The sequence below is a fragment of the Miscanthus floridulus genome, chromosome 4 (assembly GCF_019320115.1).
Source record: "Miscanthus floridulus cultivar M001 chromosome 4, ASM1932011v1, whole genome shotgun sequence".
NCBI classification, from domain to species: domain Eukaryota; kingdom Viridiplantae; phylum Streptophyta; class Magnoliopsida; order Poales; family Poaceae; genus Miscanthus; species Miscanthus floridulus.
This window is the reverse complement of record NC_089583.1, coordinates 74082994-74109160: the sequence shown is the minus strand read 5'-3', so window position 1 is coordinate 74109160 and position 26167 is coordinate 74082994. Positions and strand designations below refer to the sequence as shown.

Below are 26167 nucleotides of genomic sequence, written 5' to 3'. Positions count from 1 at the left end.
AGAAAAAGATTTGTCATCCAATCTGGTGATCCGGTGAAGCTATATGTTTAATTAATAAAGATAATGCGATTTAGGGGACTTACTTTCAAAGGGATTACATTCAATGGCGCTTTGCATTTTCCCATGTGTTGCTTCTCAATAAAGGTTTTCCAAACACTGCCTAATAAAAAATTTGCCACGTCATCAGATATAGTTAATCATCATGTTTGTGTGTATATATAGTTGCTAGAGATACCGAAATTACCTCTGGATAATATCTATCATATCTTGGTAGTCTTGTAGTGGTTTTCTCATCGAGTCATAGATTATCAAGTGACTTTTCACCAGATCGATGTCCATCAATATCCAGTGATTGCTACATGTGTTTATAGGATATAATGCATAACACTCATTAAATTAACTAGAATCAACATATGAGCCATTAAGGATGATCGACATTATTATCACTCACTTGAAGTTATAGGGAAAGAGTATATCCTTCTTGTGGCGTTGGTTCACTAAGAAGTTCATGAGGTTACTCTCTGACTCAGACTTCCAATTAGGCTTTGGAGTAACTGGGTCTTTGAATACTATATGGGGATCAACAAAACCAATTTCATTGCAGCCTTCCTTTCTGCGCTCTGTCATTGTAAATCTGCATATATATAGTACTTGTTAGGATAATTTATATGCATATACACACATATGATGAGTTTAATAATAGATCAAAAGAATTATTACTTACAGGCAATAGCAGTTAATGATAACTTTGTCCAGAGAGGTCAGGTGGCATAGTTGATGAAATTCTGCAAAGTCAACATACATAACATCATCACCATGGAACCAATGTTCGTCTCTAATTCTGACACCAACGCAGAAGTCTCCACCGGTAGACGCCTGCATGTACCACTTGTTTAGCAGGTACATTTGCGTCCCCAGATCACCTAAGGCTTGAGGGTTGTATAGACTCTAGCCTAGTACAAATTTTTTCTTCCAAATATCAACCTCTGCTGCACTCTCAATGTTTCCATCACCAAACATCTGGTAAAGGTTGAGACCAGTCTCTTCAATAAATTCACCAAGGTGATCCAAATCAACATCCGGAGGTATGTTTGCCTGATGCATTAATCCTAAATTTGAACCATATTCATTACCAACAACTAGTGGGGGGACTGATTGGTGCGATTGTTGTCCGAGTTGTGCAACTCCTTTCCCTGCCCGCTTCTTTTTCTGTACCGCCTCAATTGACTTGGTGAGAGTGCGGTCATAGTCCGTTAACGTTGATTTGGACGGCTTACGAGATTCCCTGCTGTTGTTGCTGGTAAGAAGCCACCTTTTTTCTTAGAATATCTGGAGCTATGAAGAAGTACGGTTTCTCCGGGTTTCTCCTTACTTCTTGATCCATTTTTAAGTTTGTCATAGAATCTGGACATATCTTTTTTATATGCATCAGTTACTTTTTCCTTCTCTTCATATATTATTTTGGGAATAGCCCTTGGTTTCACGGTGGCTTTCTTTGCCGGCGGGGACTGGTTCTTCGTTTGCGGGGCTGGCCTCTTGCTAGTACTTAGCTTCTTGGTAGGCGGGGACGGGGGAGGCATTGGAGACCTCCTTGGAGGTGGTGGCAGCGGCGTTGGAGACCTCCTTGGAGGTGGCGGCTACGGCGTTGGAGACCTCCTTGGAGATGGTGTGGATGTAGCCTCACCTTCCAACACATTGTCATCGTATAGAGCACTATGATGATCTGGCGATTGAACAATTGGATTTAGGTTGGGGGAGGATCTGCTACAAAAAAAAGGAATGACATATTATTATGAGCAGATTGTTAATTATTTAAGCCAATATAAATTAATGATGTAGTGTTTTCATCCGCACCTATGGTGAGGTAGTTCAGGAGGAGGTGGAGGCGACATCCCGGGAATGATGATGTAGCGCTTGCGCCATAGAATGAATGTCTTCTCTGCTTCTCCTAGAGTCTTCTCGCCATCACCTCCAGGAATGTCAAGAGGCAAATCACTAAAACCTTTTTCAGCTTTATCTACCGAGATGGTAGCATGTCCTTCTTGGATTATATTCCCATGAATCCTTGGTGTCTTGGTTCGGTCGATAGGATTAACAAGACCGATAGCCACCTTGATTGTGGAATTCCCCTTCAGAATGTGTAGCTCACATGATGTACAAGGTTCAGTGACGTCATCCATAGGTCATTGTGTTCTCGTCTTTTACTGCGGCAGGTAAGTAATTCACATTATATTTCCACAAATTAACAGAAGAATGGGAGTGTACACACATAACAATCGATTATCGTTTATATTTATATATACTACGTTTGGGTACGGTGATTGACAGACTACTGCGACGATATCGGGACGTGTGAATAAATAACCATCCGTACTAGTTGACCTTGCTTACGTGATCATCTCAGCGAGCATTTCTCCACCGGACGGCACCGTACTTGGCCACGGAAGAGCTCCGATTCTACGAGGAAGGGAACACGGTCTTCCATGACCGTTGCCGCTCTCCCTCGTAGAATCAAAGCTCCTCCTTGACGTTCATTACCGCTCGGACAGAGAACATGCTCGCCGAAATGAACACGGTCCGCAAGTTCGACTAGCTACTTTAACCTTCGTTCATGTAAATATGCAAGCTTGAAGTGATTTTGAGCTCAAATTGCTTACAAATGAAAAAAACCACAATAAAGAACCATATATATATAGTGAACAAAATGAGATAAGACAATGGGAAAAATGAGAGTATGAGATTGGTAACCTTTACAACTGAAGAATCGACGGAGGAATCGAAGAAATCGACGGAGGAATCGAAGAATGGATGGAGGAACAATGGAGGGAGGAAGCAAGAACACTAGTGCAGCGAGCTTCAAAATGTGCTGAGCTCGGGCTTGGGGAGCAAGAAGGAGACGGTCGGGATATAAAGGGGGAGCTTTAGTCCCGGTTGGTCGCTCCAACCGGGACTAAAGGTCCCTCCCAGCGGCTACTGCGCCAGACAGAGGTGACAGAGACCTTTAGTCCCGGTTGGAGCCACCAACCGGGAGTAAAAGTCTACCTTTAGTCCTGGTTGGTGGCTCAACCGGGACTAAAGGTCCCTGCCACCTCTGTCTGGCGCAGTAGCCGTTGGGAGGGACCTTTAGTCCCGGTTGGAGCCACCAACCGGGACTAAAGGTATCTCTAGTCCCAGGCGCAAAAAAATACCGGAATTAGAGCCCATTTTGACTGAGAATCAAAGGTCTATTCTGACAAATACTTACTGTAGTAGTGATAGGCACGCAGGCTTTGCCCGATGGAGCCTTGGGGTTTGGAGCCTTATATATATGATGATCATGTGATGAGCACAGCCGAGAGTCAACTTGCCTTGGCGTACTCCTACATGCATACATGCGTGTTTGTGCATCGATTTGGTCATGTGGAGGTGACATAGTAATCCCAGACAGGGTTGTACCTTGATTAGACGGAATATCTTGGGGGAAGACATGCATGCAAGGGGGCACCAGTAGTAGAAGATTTGAGGACGAAGGGTTTTGTTCTGCGTCTATCCGGGGAAGTCGTACCATTTTTATTCTATGTTTAGTGTTCACTGTGGTGGTCTGTTAGTTTAATCAACTAGCTAGAGGTACGCATGCTGTATATGCACGGCCAATCGGCAAAAAAGTAAAGACTTCAAGGCCACGTTTTTATGACAAACAAAACACCGTGTTTCTAAAAACAAATATTTGCGTACCAAAAACAGATGTATTATTCATGGTCTTTTGACGTTTCTTCATTAGTCACTTTGACCATTTCTTCGGAGCTGCACCATACTATATCGATCTGAAAACTTGCAAAAATGTAGGTGTGGTCATTTACTAGGTGAGCGTCATGGTGTCTTATTTTTGTTCAATCATTGCACCTCTTACAAAGGCAACACATAAAGATCCAACTACATGCGGCACTTACCGAGTACATTTATTAAGGAGTACTCCATTCGTTTCACATGGTAATTTATTTTAGTTTTGTCCTAAGTTAAACTTATCTAAATTTGATCAATGCAAATTCATAAAAAATAATGAATGTCTTGTTTGAAATTCATATAGTATTTCATAGTGAATCTAACTAATCTTGTTTGACGTCATAGATGTATGTCAAATTTTCTATGCATGTAGGACCTAATTGTCTCAGCTTTTTACTTGTTTCTGCCAGAAGCCAGAAGCTAAAATAAACAACCCATTCGATGAGCTAGAAACGCAGCTTCTGAGGAAATGAACTAAGAACCAAAAAGCACGCTGAGAGGAGCTTTTTTGGCCTTTTCTATGATGAGATGCTAAAAATTTATTACAGAAGCCAATAGCAAAAAGCCAACAGCCAGAAAGCTAGCTTTTGATCGAACCAAAAGCCCAAATACTATAGCTCAAACAAATAGGTCCTTAGTTAAAGCTAGAGATGCTTGATTTAGGACGAAACTAAAACAACTTACAGTTTTGACACATAGAGAGTAGTAATAATGCAAACACATCTATTTTTCTCCAACCATTGGGATGATATTGTAAATAACAAATCTTTACGCAGGTATTATTTTCCTTGCTTGATTATTTACTCACATCAAGTGATGAGAGAAGAACCAAATATAGGATGCAAAAGACCAGGATGTGTCAAATGCATAGGTAGCCAATATGAACAAACACCTTGACATCCAGCCAACACAACTCACCAATTAGGACAAAGGAGAAGTCCATTTCTGATAATCCAATCGAGTTTGGTTTTTTGGCGGTACCTATAAAACTAGAAATCATTGACCACAAAACTATTAATACCAAACAAATTTGTCCATCTAGATGGTCTCAAATGTGGCTTATAATTTTGTGCAAGTAATAAAAAATGGTTTATTTTTGAAATATCTTGACTAATTAATTTTAAATTAGAAAAAATGAAAGTAGAACCAAATTTTAAAAAATATAATGCGTCACTTGTTTCGGTTGTTTTATTACTTGTAGTTGTGCTTGTTATTTATTTAAATTATCATTTTGTGATATATTAAATCTAGAGATCAACCGAGAGAGAATCCATAGTTAAACTAGAGTGCCAAATATGTTGGTCAAATTAACCAAATTGTTTTTTGGATGCTAGGGATGACATACTAGTTGCAATAGCTAAATTTGATCTATATGCGGTAGGGCATGGCACCAATGTGAGGTTAGCGTCGTCTTCCAAATCTTCTGTTTACTCATAGTCTCCTATTGTGACATTCAGCTCAGTTTGAATTTGGCCCATGTGTGTGTGGATGTGAGATTGTGAGGGATTTAGTCTCACCTTGATTGTTGAGGGTGGGTTAGACTAGCATATAAGGCTTCTAGTGTCCGCACCACCAGTCCGGGGTAGCCCTTTTATGTGAAGTAAGGACAAAAGTGTAAGTGTGTTAGTGGGAGTGTGTAGTCCTCTCCGTGTGTAGAGTGGGACTTCACCAATGGTATTAGAGTCGATCTTCGTGGGCACGGTAGCGTGTGGGTCAGGAGGAAGACATAGTATGCATGGCGCGTGTAAGCCCTACAGGGTGCATGGTATGTCACATGTGTTTGCACTGGACCCATGGTCGTGTGGGCTTACATAAAATACATACATAAGGATTCACTACTAGTAATGCTTTTTGCAAAAAGGGAACCCAACAAACCATAAAGCTTATCATATCCTTTAGAGTCGGGAAATTATTCCCACTAGTCGGGTAAGTCTTGCGAGTACATTGTGTACTCAGGGTTTATTTACCCCTGTTGTAGGTACAGTTTGAGGAATGACTGTTGTGTGGAGGATTCTTCTGGTGGGCATAGATGGATCCTTGTATCTTATCGTTAGATGTTAATTGTAATTCCACTTTTTAAATTCCGTAGTTTGAACTTGGTATTGTAATAATGTATTTCTAAGAACTCTTGTTGTATGAAATGGACTAAGTATAGAAAATTCGTTCTCATTATTGAATCCTAGAGAAAAAATGTGGATTATTCGAGTTCTCCCATATGGGGTGTGCTCGACGGAACCGTCCAATGTAGCTAGCTTTTGGGGTGCTTAGTGTCTGGTGGAAGATGAGCGCCTCTAGAAGCGTACTATTTCGGTCGGTTCTGCCACATAAAGTAAGTAATGAATATGACTACGAACAATACAACACTAGTAATGATAATAAATGAAGTACAAATACCTCTAAATAGACCATCTATAGATAAATTATATTTTTATGAATATTTTTGTATCAGTATCGTATTTTCTAATTTAAAATCAATTGGTTATGAGTTTTCAAAACTAAACCAGATTTTGTTATTATCATACAAAACTACCTTTAAAACTAGATAGATGGCCAAATTTGTCCTGTATTGTTAAAGTTTTCTCAATTTAGAGTTGAATGGCTAAAAATAAACTCAAGTGCTAATTTGATGGCAAAAATTAATACAGACTTCTTCCTTCGGAAAAGTATTATTGACATGTAAACAACACACAAAAATGTATATTTGATGATAGTAATATTTATCCACATGTACAACTCAAAAGGAAAGGTCAAAGTGATTAACAAAGTGGTGATAAATAATGTTACTACATCCATCTCAAAATACATGTTATTTTTTCATTTCTATGAGAACTTTGATCAATAATTTCAAATAAATATATATTTGCAAATAGCTATAAGTGCGCGACATGCTTTTACAGTACTTTATGTGACAAATCTAACAATTGTGTTTAAATTTAACCCAACAATTTAAGAATAATTGTTGATCAAAATCGGAGCAGTAAAGTCAACAGTGACAAGTCTTATGAAATGGAGGTACTCCGTCCCCCAAAACTTACGTTTTCAGAATTTTTTGGACAAAATATTACTCAATTGAAATAAGACATTTACACCTATTTATTAAAAGTGATCCATGCTAATTAAGGGCATGTTTGGTTCCTTTAGTCACTCGACTAAAGTTTAGTCTAGGGACTAAACTTTAGTCTCTACCCTGTTTGATCCAGGAACTAATGGGCATTAAAAAGTGATGAACAAAGACCAAAATGTCCCTAACTAATGCACAAAATCTTTTGGCAGGGGTAGGAATAGGGCAATAATGAGGGAATGAGGCTGTCCTTTTGAGCCTTTAGTCACCCCAAGGGACTAAGACTAAACCACTTTAGTCACCTTTTAGTCAACCCGTTTGGCCCTTTAGGGACTAAAAAGGCCCAAAATGTTGTGACTAAACTTTGGTCACCCGGAACCAAACAGACCCTAAGGAATAAGCCACTAATCTATAAACTCTTATAAAGCTAAACCCCACTAGCTATTTTTCTAAACATGCAAGCTATCCACCTAATCAGTCCACTATCGGATGCATTTATGACCAACTAGCATTTGTAATTATGATCTACATGTCAGCAAGACACATCATCCACTAGCATGCATTTAGTTGTCCACATCAGCGTGCCATGTCATCCACTAACATTAACTTATAATTGTTGATCCCTTTGTATAAGTAATTTTATTCCAAATCATCAGTAAGTTCCATGGCAACGCGCGGGGTATTCACCTAGTTGAAATGAATTGCATGTAAACATGCAGACCACAATCTCAAACTGATATGGGTCCAACCTAGCTCTGAGGGCTAAAACATCAAGCTTTTTATTGGCACAAATTTTGAATCCTAAAATATAAAGATTTTTGTTGGACGAAGAGAGTAGTAAACATCAAGGTATTCAATTCGTTTGAAATCTAATGAGGTATGCACAATCCAATGAATATATATCATGGTATCCACAACAAGAATACCATTGAATTCACTTGCTCCAGAATATCCACATCTCATCTAATTTGTTGTGGTGATGAAAGCTATCCTGTTCTAGGTGAGCCCATCATGAGTTTTTTTCCAATTCAAACATGAAACCTTTCATGTGCGGCGTGACAAAGATCTAAACAACACATTTACTGAGAATAGGTGGGACTTGGGCGCTGGCACTGCCCCGCCTCTCTAGAGTTTCGTGTTGCTCTTGGTCTAGGCACATAAGGTCGTGCTGGTATGGCATGACAAGTCTGTACTTTGGTATAAGCACGACCCATGGTGTGTTGGCACACCTTCATGTCGTGAGGGTCCAAGTACAACCCATGTCACACCCAACGCACACCTTTGTGTCATGTTGGCCTAAGCAGGGTCCTTAAAATACTTTGTTTTCTTTGCCCTCTTGTAACATATAAAAATATATTTTATATATACTATTTTTCATAATTTTTTATGATTTCTATAATCCATTCAAGAATGAGATAAGAGGTAGTATAGTAAATTATAGAAAATTGCATTGTAGCATTGTAGATATATATGTGTGATGGTCCAAGCATGGCCCAAAACATGAGTTGTGTCATGCCGCTCGATGTGCCGAGATCCTAAGCACAACATGTCCCTCTTATTCGTGCCATTACATGCTTTGGGCCGTGCCAAAAGGTGGTGCCACAATCCGCCTCAAATGGTGGCACAATCAAAATCCCAGCTCTAATTACTGAGTGAGAATAAACCTTGATGGCCATGGTATCCAATAGTATCAATCACTACTAGAAACAGAGACTTTACCGAGTGTAAATTTCTTTGCCGAGTGTCAAAAATCGGACACTCGGCAAAGATCTTCTTTGCCGAGTGCTGCACTCGGCAAAGAATTGCACTCGGCAAAGATTTCTTTGCCGAGCGCCGGGCACTCGGCAAACACAGGCACTCGGCAAAGGACTTCTTTGCCGAGTGCCAAACTCTCGACAAAATCTCTACACTCGGCATAGGCTGCCCGTGAAACGGCGTCCTGCCACGGCCTTCTTTGCCGAGCGCCTGCGGTTAGGCACTCGGCAAAGATTTGTTTTTTTTTGTTTTTAATTTCTTTGCCGAGTGCCCCAGATCTAGCACTCGGCAAAGATTTATTTTTATTTTTTAAATTCTTTGCCGAGCGTCTCAGATCTGGCGCTCGGCAAAGAATTTTTTTTTATTTTTAAAATACTTTGCCGAGTGCTCCCTGGACGGCACTCGGCAAAGATTTAATTTTTTTTATTATTTCTTTGCCGAGTGCTCCTGTGTATGCACTCGGCAAAGAGGAAATTTTAAAAAAAATTAAAACATTCTTTGCCGAGTGCCTGATGGCTGGCACTCGGCAAAGACACCCTTTGCCGAGTGCCATGCCCCGGCACTCGGCAAAGTTTTTTTGTTTTTTTTGTTTTTTTTGTTTTTGGCCTCCAATTTTTTTGTGCAGCCTTTTTAAAGCACCAGGAACTCCTAGTTACAATTTGGGGATTTTTTGTGGCTTTTTGTTATATTTAGTTACTTTATTTCGTTTACTTGAATTTTTCCGGAAATTAGAAATTTGAACTGCACGTGGTACGAATAATGGAGTTTAATGATTCGAAAATTGATAGTCATGTTAGTGAGTGTTATGAGAGGCCGTATCCAGGAACGGACCCAAAATTTCGGACATCTTATTCACGAAACATGTCCGTGAAATTGCGTGTGAAGTGTTTATAAATTCTATAAAAAGCAAACGAAGTCCGAAAATCATGAAACGTGTTGAGATATCGTGATACCATATGTGGAGGCTATGATAAAAATTTCAGAAGATTTCGTGCACGTTGTCACGTACGATGCTTACAAACTAGGACATCTCCACATGTGAGCCTCCACATATGATATCACGACATCTCAACACGTTTCATGATTTTCGGACTTCGTTTGCTTTTTATAGAATTTATAAACACTTCACACGCAATTTCACGGACATGTTTCGTGAATAAGATGTCCGAAATTTTGGGTCCGTTCCTGGATACGGCCTCTCATAACACTCACTAACATGACTATCAATTTTCGAATCATTAAACTCCATTATTCGTACCACGTGCAGTTCAAATTTCTAATTTCCGGAAAAATTCAAGTAAACGAAATAAAGTAACTAAATATAACAAAAAGCCACAAAAAATCCCCAAATTGTAACTAGGAGTTCCTGGTGCTTTAAAAAGGCTGCACAAAAAAATTGGAGGCCAAAAACAAAAAAAAACAAAAAAACTTTGCCGAGTGCCGGGGCATGGCACTCGGCAAAGAATGTTTTAATTTTTTTTTTAATTTCCTCTTTGCCGAGTGCATACACAGGAGCACTTGGCAAAGAAATAATAAAAAAAATTAAATCTTTGCCAAGTGCCATCCAGGGGGCACTCGGCAAAGTATTTTAAAAATAAAAAAAATTTCTTTGCCGAGCGCCAGATCTGAGACGCTCGGCAAAGAATTAAAAAAAATTTAAATCTTTGCCGAGTGCCAGATCTGGGGCACTCGGCAAAGAAATTAAAAACAAAAAACAAAATCTTTGCCGAGTGCCTCCCTGATCCGGCACTCGGCAAAGCCACGGACTAGTAGCGGTTTTTGACCGGCCGGGCAGTCCCCACTGCCAGCCATCCCGGCGCCCACGCCTGCCCGCCCCGCTCGCCCGCGTCGCTCGACGCCGTGCGCCCGTGCGCCCTGTGCCCGCAAAGTCCGCGCGCCCGTGCGGCCCTGCGCCTGCATACCGCGCGCCCGCCACGCCCAACCCTGCCCGCGCGCCGCCTGCCAGCCGCGCCCGGCCGCAGGCGACCCCCGCGCCGTGGCCAGCGTGCCCCGAGTGCCGGGACGCCGCGTTCCCCGACACGAGCGCTGCGCGCCCGGCACAACCTTTCCCACGCGCCGGCCGCCCGCGCGCCGTGCCCTCGGAGGCCATGCCCCCGGCCGCCCAGCGCCCGCTGCCTTGGCCCCCCTGCCACCGGCCGGCCTTCCCCCAGCCGCGCCGCCGCTGCCCGTGCGCCAGGCCGCGTCGTGCCCCCGGCTGGCCCTTCCCCCGGCCGCGCCGCCCTGACCCTGGCCGGCCCTACGCCCCGGCCACGCCTTTTTTCCGGCCTTGCCCTGCCCCCGGCCGCGCCCCGTGGACCACCCGCCCCGACGCCATCCGTGCTCGACCCCGTCCTCGACTCCGCCCGATCCCGACGCCGCCCGCCCCCTACCCCGTCGCCCGTCAGGTATGCCTTCTCACTTATTATTGTCGAGGTAGTGGTAGTTGTAGTAGTATTAGTTGTACTAGTGGTAGTATTAGTACAACTAGTGGTAGTATTAGTAGTAGAATTAGTGGTAGTAGTAGTAGTAGAAGTAGTGGTAGTAGTAGTAGTACAACTAATGATATTAGTTGTAGCAATAGTGGTAGTAGTAGAAGAACCAATGGTAGTAGTAGTAGCAATAGTAAAAGTAGTAGTACAAGTAGTGGTACTACTTGGATATATTCTTCTGCATGGATTGATATCCAAACTATATGGCTTCTGTTGAGCCATATGTGCTTGTCGGCCATCGTGCCGTTGTTTTTGCAGGTTTTGGAAACCTCACCATGCAGGGGAGGTTTTGCCGAATTTTTTTGTAAATAACAGTATTTTGTTCCATTTTTGTAGAGAAGAGCCCGTCAGAGTTGAGTCGGAGTTCTCACCACCGTGTCGGTCTGCCTGCACCGCGTCGTCTCGCCACTGCACCGACCCACCACGGCCCTGCTAGCCTGACTCCGTCGCCACCCTAGGTATAACCCCTCTTTTCATATCATTGTCGTAGATCGCGTAACCCAGTTAGGCGTCTCCCGTTCGAAAGAGATACGATTGGAGGTATGCAGATCTTTGCATATCTATGACCGTATCTATTTCGGATTGTCCACGCTTTTTGGACAGCCCGCGGATGCGTAGATGGGTTAGTTTCCATGTTCTGCTCTAGTCCGAGACAGAGTTTCGGCATCACCTCCCTGTTGTTCTCCGGATACATATGTTAGAGGATGGATGACCATTAGTGGATGTACACGGGCTGGAGAAGTCAGAGTGATTACACCACGGAATGGATGAACAAGACCGATGCTTTCTTGAACAGTGCATTTGGCAACGCTGCTAAAGGACATTGCCTAGTTTTGTGTCCCTGCAGCAAATGTGGAAACAGGAGAAGGGTAAACAAGGTGGAAATGGGTAAACATCTTGTGAAGAATGGATTTACGCCGGACTACACCCGGTGGGTCCACCATGGTGAAGCCCATCATATGAGAGAGGAGGTGGTGAGACCACGGGTGGAGGCTTTTGATGCTGATGCCGGGGTAGCAGACATGTTAGATGACTTTCACCAAGGACAGTTCGATGAGGGACGTGAGAAGGAGGAGATGGAAGCAGCCGCACAGGCGTTCTACGATATGATGGACTCGGCACAGAAACCCCTTCACGATCGGTCAACGGTGTCTCAACTGGATGCCATTGGACGCTTAATGGGGTTGAAGTCCGAGTTAAACTTAAGTCGACCTGGCTTCGATAAGATGTTGGCCGTGATTGGCACCTTGCTTCCGGAGGGCCACATTCTGCCGAAGAGCATGTATGAGTCACAGAAACTCCTTTGAGCACTTAAGATGCCGTATGAGCAGATACATGCTTGTCCGAAAGGGTGTCTCCTATTTAGGAAAGAACACGAGCATGCAAAGTTCTGTCCAAAGTGTAAATCCTCCAGGTACCTGGAGGTAGACTCTGATGATGGCCAGAAGAGGCAACTTATGATCCCCATGAAAATCCTACGGTACCTTCCGTTCCTACCGAGGATCCAACGGCTATACATGACCGAGGAATCCGTGAAACAGATGACATGGCACAAAAATGGCAAACGGTACAATCCTGACAAGATGGTACATCCATCCGATGGTGAAGCTTGGATCCGCTTTAATGACAAACATCGTGACAAAGCAGATGAGGCTCGTAATGTACGTGTCGCGTTGGCAACAGATGGGTTCAATCCTTATGGAATGATGGCTGCCCCATACACATGTTGGCCCGTCTTTGTTATCCCCCTTAATCTCCCCCCCGGTGTCTCCTTTCAACGACATAATGTATTCTTGTTGTTGATGATTCCTGGACACCCAGGGAGTAATATGGGTGTGTTCATGGAGCCCGAAGGACAAAAGTAAGTAACTGTATATGTTATCAGCACTACTTCATATGATATGATGAAAAAAACTAATAATTTTTCTTAATTACTTGTGCAGGAACTGGGTGGTTGTGTCGGGTGGTAGCGCACGGCTAGTCAACGACATCCTGGGTCTTCTGTGCAGGCAGCACTTCCCTGGCATTATCATGTACGCATCGAAGATAGAGCCAGCCTACTCGTTTGACCACTACGTCGTCGCCTCCGATGCGGAGTACCCCAACAAGGCGGCGCGGGTGAAGGCAGAGTTTTGGGTAAGTCTCCCTTGCACAACATTGCTCAATACGTCGCATTCATTAGACTTTTCTTGAAATAATGAATCGATACATCGCTTTTGTATGCAGACTTATTACAGATGCGAGGAGGGATTTGAGGCCAGGGCGGAGCAGGCGACTACCAAAGCCTGTAAAAAACTCGTCACCGACATGCATCACGAGGCGCGCATCCAGGCCATCATAACCTACTACGGGTCGAAGCTTGGAGAGAGGAAAACCAAGAAAGACACAAGAGAGATGCAGCTGACCCGGGAGCAGTACCTTGAGGTAAATGAAGAACATCAACATTGATTTGATTTGAGATTAAGTTGGTTTAATTTGATCTTCTTATATGTCCAATACTTGATGACGTGTAGGTGATTCCCTGGTGGTGCCAAGCGTATCCCGAGTGCTGGGCGATGATGGTGGACAGGTGGTTCACGGAGGAGTACCTCAAGATGCACAGGGATGCCCGGGACCGTCGTTTACTGATGCAAGGTCCAGCACACCATCAAGGCAGCCGCAACCTCGCCGGATACAAACAAGCATGGGTACGCGAATTGATTTATCTATTGTCACGCTCAGTTCTGTCTGATTTCTAATCATCGTGCTGTCTTTCTCGCAGTCAGCGTCACATAGTGGCCAGGCTTGCTCGGACTTCCAGGCATGGTGTATGGCCCACAAGCGTAAGGCGACGTCTGACGTCTCCTTCAACCTGGAGGACCCGCCCGAGGCATACACGAACCCAAGCGTCCACTCCCGCATCAGTGAGTACACTGAGGTGGCGAGGTCGCTCCATGGGGCAGACCACGATCCGAGCACCCAGGACTTCGATGGAGAGGCCGTCATGAGGGCGGGGAAAGGCAAGAAGCATGGATGGTTCTGGCTTGGCGACGGCGTCATCGACACGGCCTCTACTCCCTCTCTCTCCTAGATCCGAGCACGGAGCACGAGCGAGAGCCCGGCCATTCGCACACGGCCGACCGCTGTACAGCACCGGGTCAACGCACTCGAGGTTATTCCTGTTTTACTCGTCATACATTGATCTTTACACACCTTAATTAGCTTTGCATTACTGAAACATTGGAGTGAAATATTACAGGCCCGGCTGGAACAAGAAATGAAGGAACGTCAGGAGCTGGGGGCCTAGTTGGAGGCCGAGCGGGCCGAGCGGCAGGCCCAGACGCAGAGGCTGATGGACATTACGGGTTTCCTACAAGGGCTTGGGCAATGTATGGGCTTGTCTCTGCCACCTGTGCTGTTGGTTCCACCTCCGCCTCTGCGTCCTGCAGCTGCAGCTACTCCTGTGAGTATCAAAGTTTTTTACTTTCACTTGTGCTTTGCTTGTATGGCCTCTATCGTCCTAGATTAGCTATCAAAATAATTTTGTCTCACATGCAATCTTTTCTCCTTTGTGCAGTCTCCATCTGACGGTGGTTCGAATAATCCACCTCATGCACCTACGAATGATGCACCTGGGCCTTCACCACAGTCGCAGTGGCCGAGATGAGTGCATGTTGTATTTTTTACATTTGTTGTTCACTTGGTGATGGACTTGTGATGCACTTGTGGACTCTGATGGACTTGTAAACTTATTTGGATGGATTTGAGCACTTATTATTACATATTGTGATGGATGTGTTATGGGCGGATGGATGTGTGGATGGATGAGATATATATGTGATGGATGAGATATATATGCGATGGATGAGATATATATGTGATGGATGAGATATATATGTGATATATGTTTGTATGAATGTATTTGTCATGATGGAACGCAAAAAAAAAAATTTGCTGTTTTGGGTCACTTTGCCGAGTGTTGCACTCGGCAAAGGACCCCTTTGCCGAGCGCAATGGTCACAACACTCGGCAAAGCTGGCAAAATGGGCGACCAGAAAATAGATTTTCCAGCTTTGCCGAGTGCTGTGACTATAACACTTGGCAAAGAAATTAAAAAAAAAAATTTAAACTTTGCCGAGTGCCTGCTGTGTTGGCACTCGGCAAAGAGTTTAAAAAAAATCTTTGCCGAGTGCCTGGAGTGGTGGCACTCGGCAAAGAAAATTTCCAAAAAAATAAAAGCTCTTTGCCGAGTGCCTTCCGGGTTGACGCTCGGCAAATAATTTTTTAAAAAAAAATAAAAAAAAATCTTTGCCGAGTGCCTGGAGGTTTGGCACTCGGCAAAGAAAATTTTCAAAAAAAAAAAAGCTCTTTGCCGAGTGCCTTCCGGGTTGGCGCTCGGCAAAGATTTTTTTTTTTAAAAAAAAACCTTTGCCGAGTGCATGGAGGGTTGGCACTCGGCAAAGAAAATTCTCAAAAAAAAAATAAAAGCTCTTTGCCGAGTGCCTCACGTGTTGGCACTCGGCAAAGAAAGTTTTAAAAAAAATTAAAAAAATCTTTGCCGAGTGCCGACAGGGTTGACACTCGACAAAGTGACCGTCAACGGAACCGGCGCCGTGACGGTCGCTTTTCTTTGCCGAGTGTTTCTGGGGCACTCGGCAAAGCCTTTGCCGAGTGCCCGATAAAATACACTCGGCAAAGAGTGCTTTGCCGATCAATTTTTTGCCGTATGTGCTTTGCCGAGTGCCGCACTCGGCAAAGGCTTTGCCGAGTGCAATATAGCCTTTGCCGAGTGCCTCAGGCACTCGGCAAAGAACCTGAATCCAGTAGTGAATAGAAGAAACTGATTAACAAGAGTGACAAACTTGGTATGAATATCAAGGTATCCGTTTACAATATACGATTTTCTAGTAATTTTTGTATATAAAATTATGAAGAGAGGAGACGGTTGAAGCAATTGACTAGCAAGCGACAAAAAGGTCATGAATATCAAGGTACCCGTTTTTGTTGCAATGAAAATTATATATGTTGTACTATATACTACTAGGAGAAGCATCATCATGCATATGACTTCTTTTTTGTTCAAACACGAAACTGCTTCTCACACACAACATCACAAAGAAGACGATCTAACTGTTGCACGCACTTATTGAGTACATTTAATAAGTAGAGGAACGTACGTAAACACATTCTTCTCTCCAACCACCACGATGCCCACAAAAACCCTTGTGTAAGCATTTTTGTTTGATGATGATGTACTGGTTTACCGGCATTGCGTTGTATCAATGCAAGCGTGAAAGAACCAAGATTGACGTGGGTGGCAAAGAGCGTGAAGAGGACGATGAGTCAAGTGAAAAGGCTGGCAGCCCCAGCCAGCTGGCCAAAACGGTATTTTTTTCATAATAATTTAGGCAGAACTTTTTTTTTTTTTTTTTTTTGCCTGCTCAAAATTGATGAGAGAGGCCGTGGTGTGACTGCAGAATGTGGACCTGCACTGAGCCTGATGAGAGCCCTCTCTAGTCTCTCCCCAGTCCCCATGGGGTGCAGGGGGTGCACTGCACTGCTATACACACACATCCAATCTGAAAGCAGTGAGAGAGAAGCCTGCCTGCCTGCCTTGCCTTGCTCCTCCAGTCCAGTCCCCCCCACCCATAAAAAAAGTGTGCACTGCTCCACAGAGGAAGGTGTGGAGAGAGAAAGAGACGGGATTGTACAGAGAGGAAGGGGAACCCAAGCCCTGGAGGCGTGGGGGGAAAAGCATCCCAGCAGCCCAGGCGCACGAGCTCAGACAGCCTTTTCGTCCCCCAAAAATAATCAGATCATCATCAGTCGTCTCATGCAAAACAAAACAAGAAAAATCAGATGCAGTAGTAGTCTTCTCCTACAATATGGAGTACTAGTACATACCTGCATGCACATGAACACAAATTTTTAATTCGAGAAGGTGGAAGGTACAAATTTTTTTGTATTGTATGGTATACATACACCTGCATATAGTTATTAGTCCAGTCTTTATTGTGTGTGAGCACTGAGGAGGATGCAGGTATGGACTCAAAAGCATGGTTCCTTTGACTCCAATGCCCTCCTAAGTGTCATTTTCTCATACATCGGTGATGCCTGCCCCTCCTTAACAACAAGATAATCTCATATATTCTCTCTCTCTCTCTCTTCCCTCTTCTTTGCTTCCTAGCTACCCCCTCCTTTATTTTCTCTCTCTCTCTCTCTTTAACTTTTTATGCTGGTAGCATTAAGAAAGGACAGCACAAGAGACCAGTTCATCCCTGGTTGCCTCTCATAGTCATCTTCTTGAGAAGAAAGAGAGAGGAGAGAGAAAGGAGGAGGAGTGGAATAACTCCAGTACTAGAGACACAGACACCCACCAAGGCCAAAGCAGAAGCACAAACAAGAGAAGAGAAGAGGGCACCCCCCCCCCCCCCCCCCCCCCCCCCCCCCCCCCCCACCCCACACACACACACAACACCAAGAACCTTCTCTTCCACCTCCTCCTCCTCTTGTATATATCATCATCGATGGCATGAGCTATCCACGCTAGCCGGATATCGATGAAGAGAGGAGGGACGGGGTGGGAACCGCAAGCGTGCGATCAGGAGGGAGGGGCGTCAGCCGAAGGTAGACGGCGGGCGATGGAGGCGGCGTCGCCGGACCTGTCGCTGCACATCAGCCTGCCCAGCAGCGCTGCGGGGCCCGGGCCGTCCGGGGGGCGCGCCGCCGTGGGGGGAGCGGGAGGAGGAGGAGGCGCCGGGGGAGGAGACCCATGGCGGAGGCTGAACGGGTCCACAGCGTCCACGGAGCTGTCCCTGTCGCCGCCGGCCGAGCAGGAGCAGCACGAGGACGCGCTGCCGTGGCGACACCGGCCGTCGGCGGCGGCCGTGTCCTCCGCGGCCACCACGTCGGCGGGGGGCACCGCGCTGATGCCCGCCATGCCGATGCTGCAGCCGCTCGACGGCGTTGGCGGGCTAGCAGTAGCAGGCGGAGGAGAGGGCGCGTCGGCGGCGCCGCCAATCCGAGGAATACCTATCTACAACGGCCCGGGGGGATTCCCGTTCCTGCCGCCGGCCTCCGGGGCAGACGGCGGCCCCCTCCACCACCACCAGCACCAGAAGTTCGGGTTCTACGGCTCGTACCACCCGAGCACGTGGCCGTCGCCGCTCGTACCGGACACGCCGCCGTCCACGCTGGACCCCGCGTCGGCGTTCCTGTCGTCCCCGGCCGCGCACCACCACCACCGGATGCTGTCGGCATCGGGCAGGCTCAACGGCATGCTCACGGACACCCTCCGCGGCTACGGCGCTAGCGGCGTCGTCGGCGGCCTGGGCGGCATCGTCGGCGGGCACCACCACAACCACCACCACCTCCACAGCGCGCAGCCGTTCGGGCTGGGCTCCCGGTTTATGCCCAAGCTCCCCGCCAAGCGCAGCATGCGCGCGCCGCGCATGCGGTGGACGAGCACGCTCCACGCCCGCTTCGTCCACGCCGTCCAGCTCCTCGGAGGCCACGAGAGTGCGTGCCCCCGACTCCGAGCAACAGAATTACACCTCCTCGTCCTTCCTACGATCTCTCTGATCAAAATCACACAACCTACCATATATCGATCTCCTCTCCTCTCCCTCCTGCAGGGGCTACGCCCAAGTCGGTGCTGGAGCTCATGGACGTGAAGGATCTGACCCTAGCGCACGTCAAGAGCCATCTCCAGGTACGCGCTAGCTGCCGCCGCCATTGCCAACCTATCTCCAACCTCTGAACTCCGAACGAAATCACCTCCATCGCCAGAGCGCTTTGTTTGTGCTTGCTTCGTCTCCCTCCTGCCATTCTTTCTTTGTCTTGTTTTGTTTGGGTCAGACAAGAACGCCAATGCAGTAACTCGAGAGTTAGTGAATGACGGTGAAACGGACCGACGGGCGGGCCTCGTCGTCGTAGCCAAGAAACTGCCATTCTTGGCGGAGGAGAGAGAGAGGAGAGGAGAGAGATGCATGGTGTGGGGATGTGTGTGAATGAGAGAGAGAGAGAGAGCAAAAGTAGTCATCATTACACAATAATGCAATGTATGTGCATCCGCGCCTAGTCAGCATATGTGTGTAGGTGTGCGCGCGCACGGCCCAAAGCACTCAGCTTCAAAGAACCATGGCCTAGCTAGCTCCCAGAGGAGGACCCAGAGGAGAGAGAAGAGAGAGGAGTGAGATGAGAGAGGGCATGGCATGGGGGCATCATAGTATTTCCATGTGTCCATTTGCTGGTGTTCTCTTGCGCGCCGATCCGCCTGCTCATCCATTTGCTTGTCTCCTACCTCCTCTCCTCCTCCCCGCGCCCACCACCAGTGGTTTTTGCATTGCCTTGGCCTGTGAGCTCATCGCTTTGCTTTTTTTGGTGTGCTTTCCTCGCTTCCCCTTTCAGATGTATCGGACCGTGAAGAGCACTGACAAGCCTGCGGCGTCATCAGGTACCACTGCTAATCCGGCCACAATGCCATGCGTCGTCCTCGCTCGCTCGCTCCTGATTTACCACCTCATTAGTCAGTCAGTCAATCAATCACACTGCGAAGTGCTAATGGCTGGTACGGTGCCTGGCATTGTGCGTTCAGGTGGGAACGACGGCGGCGGCTCCGGCGACGAGGACTTCCCCGGCGCCGGCCAGGCAGCCTCCGGCGGCGAGAACAACATGTGCGTGAGGCCGTTCGGGGAGCACCACCGGTCCACCTCCGAGGGGGCGGCGAGCTCAGTGGGCGGCGGCGGCGGCGGCGACATGGACCAGTCTTCGGCGGGCAACACCAGCACCAGGTGGAGCAACTCGTCCAGGTACTCTCACTCCTGCGCACAAGCGCCACTACCCGTACTATATGACAGCATCATCATGTTTTGCGCACATCTGATATCTGATGATAAGCGCCTCCTTTGTTTGTTCCCCAACTAGTGCATATCTGCACGTTTGCTTATTAATGCAGATAATAATAATGGCATCTCATGGGATAACAGCTTCATCTTTTTTTTTGTCTAATTGCTAGTAGTACATTAATCCCAAAGACACCACCAAACTTTGGTGCTTAGTAGCATGCATTATATTGGGATGTCTATATAAAGTGATGAGCATGTATATAAAATCATGCTTTCTGGTCCGGTTACCTACATACTCCCTCCATACTCAAAAATAAAGTTACGGTCTCCAAAGTATTACTTTGACTCTTTGTTTTTATAAAAATATTTATCAAAAAATGATATACGTATATTTTTATGAAAGTATTTTTCTAGACAAATCTATTTATATGGCTTTCACATTTTTAAACTCAACAACATAAAAGTTATTCATGATTTATATTCCTAGTGTTTGACCCAAGTTTTGTCTAAAAACGACTTTATTTTTAAGTACGGATGGAGTATATGTACTCCTATACGAGTGTTCGGTTGGATGTAAAAATGAAAAGGTTAAAAGAATGTTTTGGGGGCGCACACTAGTACCACACACATGCTGCTGACATGCACACCTGGAGAGTGGAGAAAGAGGTGCACGTAGGGCTGCCTATCTCATCTCTAGGTGGCAAATGCAAGCAATGCTGTGTCATCGCAGAAAAGACCAAAAAGCCACATACCCCAGCATGACCTCCATTGACTTGAGCTTCTGCTCTGTGTTTTGTTGGTTTATGCGGAATTATAGAAAATACAGCTCTGCTTCTCCCATCCCCACCACACCACAACACAACATTGTGTGCTGTGTCATTGTGTGTGTAGGTTCTTGGGCTCTGGCCTTGTCGTCTCTCTCTCTCTCATTTTCTCTCTCTCAATCCTAGAAACTACAGAGTACGTAGGGGACGGAGTAGGTCGTGGGGCTCCATTATCTTTTCTTATCAATGCATGGCTCTGATTCCAGGGGGATGGGAGTATTGACCTGACATGCCCTATTGCCTAGGAATATGTAACCAAGGACTCTTTGGTTCTCTCCCATCGTCAATCTCTTCAGTGACTTTCTTTTTTCCTTTTGCAATTATTTGCACAGCACCACACACACTTTCTCGATTAGGTTCTGAAGCCAGATGCAGCAGTAGTACCAGTATATATACTCCATTATACGGAGTATATGATATAAATCTGAGGTTAAAAGAATGACACACTGGGGCTATTGCTGCTAGATTTGCCTCGGAAGTTTAGTTTTTTTTTTTTTAAACATCTGTGATTCGGCATTTTTACCAAAACTGGGATTGAGTAGAAAACATGATTTCTGAGCAACTTGGAAGCAAGTAGTAGGAGACTAGAAAAGTGTTCGGTTGAGCTATAAACCGGCTTGTTCGGCTTCTTTTTTCAGCCGGGCCGGTATTTTTCTCTCACAACATTCCCGTATAAACAGTGTTTTTTAACATGAACAGTAGATTTCATGCCAGCCCAACACTGCCCTAGGAGTACAGGTGAGCCTGTCTTTTGGCTATACTCGCTTTTCTCTTTCTCCGCTCCATCTTTCTTGTCATCCCATTTTTTTGTCATACTTGCATTATATTCTTTGATTTATTGGTTGTTTCCCTCAGTTTCCTCTCTGATGGCACAGCTCTCTCCCTCCCCTTCTCCCCCTATGGCTCATGTCTTTATGGGCACGATGGTTGTTTAGAATAATCCATTTCCTTGTGTGAAAGTAATAGTCCATTCAGATTTTTGAAAGTCTTCTTTTTCATAGCCGTTTAAGTCAAAGAATGAATCCGTACCTCACATTTCTAATTGCAAGGCTCCACTATGTTAGGTACTATCTGGTGACAATACGATTATGTTAGCAAATGGCACCTTCTCTGCCTTTTTTGAAAGGAAAGACAATGTTTTTTCCCTTCAGAATGATCTGCACTTTTTTTTTTTGATTTGAGCCTTTGACAATCGGTGCTTGTACATTCTCTCGAAACTGTTCTAGGCAAAAATTAATTGCCAGGGGGTAGTACGATTCTCAATTTTTTATTCATGGTGCTTATCAAGTTAACGCGGAAATAGGACTGTCGTACAGACCAAAGTGAATGAATCGGCCAGCTTATCAGCCCTACTTTTTAGCTATAGAACATTGTTTTTCTCTTATAATAAATTAGTTCTATAAATCAGCCGTAGCAACAATAAATCCTACCGAACAGGACCGAAGTTGTGAAGCCAGAGAACATTCTACTATAATCTTATTGACCAGCAATTGTGCTGATGATGATCAAAATATTGTACCGAACAACAGAACATGGATCCACAATATAACACAACTAATTTTGTAAAGGAGAGAAACCAACCCACAGTTTATTAATTTTTTAATGTCAGTTTTATTGATTTACTGATTCAGTGCTTTCTTTGGTGTATTATATGCTTTACTTACTATTGACAAGAACAAAGAACATAATCACATATAACTTAATTTCAGTTTGGGATGTCGACTCATGCAAGTAAAAAATTTCCGAAGTCAATGGAATTTGGAAGCAATGTTCTTTCCATGAACTCTAGGACAGTAGGAGTGTAGGACTAGATTACATAACTTATCAAAAGTATTGATTTATCTCCATCTTAAAAAAAATTAGAATAACATATCCTTAAAGTCAGAAAAAGATTCATACATAACTCTTAGCACATAGAGTAAGATGTCTATGATTGATATATAGTACTCCCTCCATACTCAAAAATGAAGTCGTTCTAGACAAGGCTTGGGTCAAACATTGGGAATATAAATCATGAATAACTTTTAATTAAGTTGTTGAGTTTGGAAATGTGAAAACCATATAGATTTGTCTTGAAAAATACTTTCACAAAAATTTACATATATCACTTTTTGATAAATATATTTATAAAAATAAGTAGTCAAAGTTATGCTTTGCAGATCGTGTCGCTGTCCAAAACGACTTTATTTTTTAGTATGGAGGGAGTATCATATTGGCATTTAAAGTCCGGTGTGGCTCCTTAATGTTTAACTGTATATACGTTTGCAATCAAGACAAAAGCACTTTATAATGATTTGGTAGTAAGTAGGTATTATCTTGATAGAGTAGTGGTCAAGGAAGGGCACTTTTTTTTCTGATACGACAGAAATCACAAATTAAATGAAAAAAGAAGAAGAAATGGACAGCCAGCTGTTTCATGGCCTCCAACATGTGGGGCATCTACAAACATGTTTTCTCTCTATCAGCATTGAAATCTACAATTAATATGTACTTACATCTCTACATGATATTACTAGATTTAGTATTTAGGAATTTTTTTTGACGCAAAGCATTTTGGAAAATCTAGAATGGCATCAGCAAATATGTTGGATGCTGCTATAGCTTCCCCCTCCATTTCAGCAAATGCACATTATTTTGTTTGTCATGAAGCATGAGATTCTTTGCTTCAATCTTTGTTTTCCTCGAATTCTCAAGGTAGGAGCTTGCTGATCAGCTCTCTATGCATGCCATTCACAGCACAACTGTACCGAACCGGAACATCTTTTAAGACTGTGTTGCCTAGAAAGGAGTCATATGTAACAAACTGATCATCGCGAGCAACTGTTGTTACTCACTTTAGATAAAGCTAACTGGGGGAGATTTTGTGCATGTATGCCATGTTCCTACCTATATATAGCAATAGTAGCATATACTGCCCAACTGATGTTAACTCAAAGAAGAGAACTGCCTGATTATACTAGCACTGCAGTGCCCAGTTTACTATATATTCTGCTACTATCAAGTTAGACATATATAGTAGTATCTTTAGAAAGATTGTAACGGCTTTGCTAAACCGACAAAATTCTCTTGTTCAGGGACCCATGGCTGTCGTCGAATTCATGCAACATGGACGCTCATCGTTTGGCAGGGTTGTCTTCTCCAATTGAGGTATATATCTGTGAATGGTTCCTGTCTAAGTGCAGTTTCTACGTACGTATATATGCAGTATGCGCCCCTGAGTGGCATGCATGTGTGTGTGCATACACATTGCGCTTATACATATATTCTTGTGCAAATGATACATGTTCAGAACGCGGAGCCTTGCCGATCGAGCAGCTCGCAGGTGTCAAACCACGAGCTGAGCAGCCCGAGCCTGGAGTTCACGCTTGGGAGACCGGACTGGCAGGGGACGGATCATGACTAGCTAGCTAGCTAGCCATCGTGAAGCAGCTCACAGAACCTCTAGCTAGAAGGCTAATTTCTTCATTGAGGGTTATAGTAGCAGCAATACTGATATCAGGTATGCCTGAAGCCTGATCTCCAACTCGTAGGCAACAATGACAGGTTTTCGCCTGCGAAGATGAACAATCAACCAACAAGTACATCAGCAACCGCGTCTCGTCTCCACTGGGGTGGAGATGGGAGTACGTGCCAACGGAGCACCGGGAAGAAACTAAAGACTTACTGGGTCTCTCTCTCAGAGAGAGTTGAGTCGTCGTCTTTGGGTGGTTTGTTAGATTGGTCATGTTCCTGATTTCCTTTTCTTTCTTGGTTCTCTCTTTTTGTTTCCTTCTGCCATGTCGAGCGGGCGAGATTATATTACAGCGCTGCCGCTGGCGGTGCAGCTGGGACTGTAGTAGCTGATGAGAATGATGATGGCGAGAGAGGCGTAAAGCTAGCCGTAGTGTGTGGTGTGTGTGAGTGAGTCGTGTGCGTTCGTCCATGTTTGGTGTGGTCGATGTCGTCGTGAGCTAGCTAGCGTATCATTAGCACATGGAAAGTTGGAAGGAAGAAAAGAAAGAAAAGGGAATGAGTTCTCATGAAGCAATCTAACTGAGATGAAGATTTCATCCTTTTTGTGCATGTGTGTGTGTTTTGTGTGATCTCTGCTTTGGTTGTTTCTTTAGTCCATGCAGGTGCTTGTTGCCCGTGTCAGTTACTACTAGCTTGCTTGCCACTGCCTGCCTGCACTTTTCCAGCACATGAATATTTTAGCTGAGAACGAAGAAGGCCGCCCATAACACACCTTTCACACTTAGCTGAATGATATGCAGGCGCTTTAATCGTACATGACCAAAGCAAGGTAATAAAGCACGGATTTCCTTTTCTTTCAACAAAAGATTGAGGAGTACATACCTAGGCTATTATTGAGGCGCTGGGATGGGATGTTTGTGCTCTCTTTGGCATGAATCAAGAATCATGCATGATATATACTTCTCCTAGCTAGCAGTAGCACAATCAATTGCGCGCCTTCGATTCCGGTATCGTCTTGTCAATGATTCAAGCTGCTGGCTGAATGGTCAGCTCTCGACGCGTCCATTGCTGTGGTGCGGTGGTCCAAGAACTAGGTATAGGACGGGCACTGATCAAATACATGCTTGCATAAACCCCCAATGGACGCAACCATCTGCCTGCTGCTGCTGCTGCCGCGATCCATCGAGAACAATAATAATCCACATGTGATTCTTCGTCAATCCTTCTCTCACTGGTCCTCCCTCCGGTCCTGCTGCATCTGCATGGCCATCGGCTAGGCATTTGGTGACGTCGACGTCGTACAGGTGTTTCTTGCGCGGCGATAGCACAGCCGAAAGGAAGACGCGAGAACTAAGCATGCTATTCAGCGGCAAAAACGCAAGCTCGCTTGGTGCCACCGGTGACGATGAGCAAGCTAGTGCCTGTTTAGTTTCCAAAATTTTGTAAAATTTTTGAAGATTTTCTGTCACATCGAATTTTTGGACATATGCATGAAGCATTAAATATAAATAAAAAATAAAACTAATTACACAGTTTAGACGAAATTCACAAGACGAATCTTTTAAGCCTAATTAAACTATGATTGGATACTAATTGCTAAATAACAACGAAAGTGCTACAGTACCATTATCAAAAAAAAAAATCGCATACAAGGCTCTAATAAGAGCGAGATGGATGGATCGGAAAGAGAGGACTGATCTCGTACGTTTGGTGCGAACGTCTGATAGCGTCTCAACGGATCGGAGGAGTAGTAGCTAGCACCTAGCAGCTGGAGGTGAGGTCCCAGTCCCAGATGGGCCTCTGATTGATGAGGATGGACGACCGTGCCGTCACACTGACGACGCGGATTATAGGTGGACGTACTGATGCGTAACTTCTTCTCGGTGTGTTACCTAGTTAACACTGTTAACTAAAATTCGCCTAACTGACTTCACTACAGAATTGTACTCGGCAAAGCCTTTACCGAGTGCGGCACTCGATAAAGAACACACGGTAAAA

At 44.9% G+C, this 26167-nt stretch overlaps 1 protein-coding gene across 1 annotated transcript; it reads left to right on the top strand.

The window, feature by feature from the left end:
- The first annotated feature begins 17522 nt into the window (after nucleotides 1-17522).
- LOC136551739 (probable transcription factor RL9) lies at nucleotides 17523-24798 on the top strand. The gene is made up of 6 exons (XM_066543280.1): nucleotides 17523-18564; nucleotides 18681-18757; nucleotides 19456-19501; nucleotides 19643-19856; nucleotides 23791-23863; nucleotides 24006-24798. The coding sequence occupies exons 1-6, from the start codon at nucleotides 17607-17609 to the stop codon at nucleotides 24117-24119; spliced, it is 1482 nt and encodes a 493-aa protein (XP_066399377.1). The 5' UTR covers nucleotides 17523-17606; the 3' UTR covers nucleotides 24120-24798.
- Nucleotides 24799-26167: the final 1369 nt, after the last annotated feature.

Excerpts from the sequence above, each read along its gene's own strand:
- LOC136551739 (XM_066543280.1), top strand. The coding sequence starts at position 17,607 with ATGAAGAGAGGAGGGACGGGGTGGGAACCGCAAGCGTGCGATCAGGAG. Across the intron at positions 18,565-18,680 it reads GCTCCTCGGAGGCCACGAGA|GGGCTACGCCCAAGTCGGTG; the intron begins GTGCGTGCCCCC and ends TCCCTCCTGCAG. Across the intron at positions 23,864-24,005 it reads GGTTGTCTTCTCCAATTGAG|AACGCGGAGCCTTGCCGATC; the intron begins GTATATATCTGT and ends ATACATGTTCAG.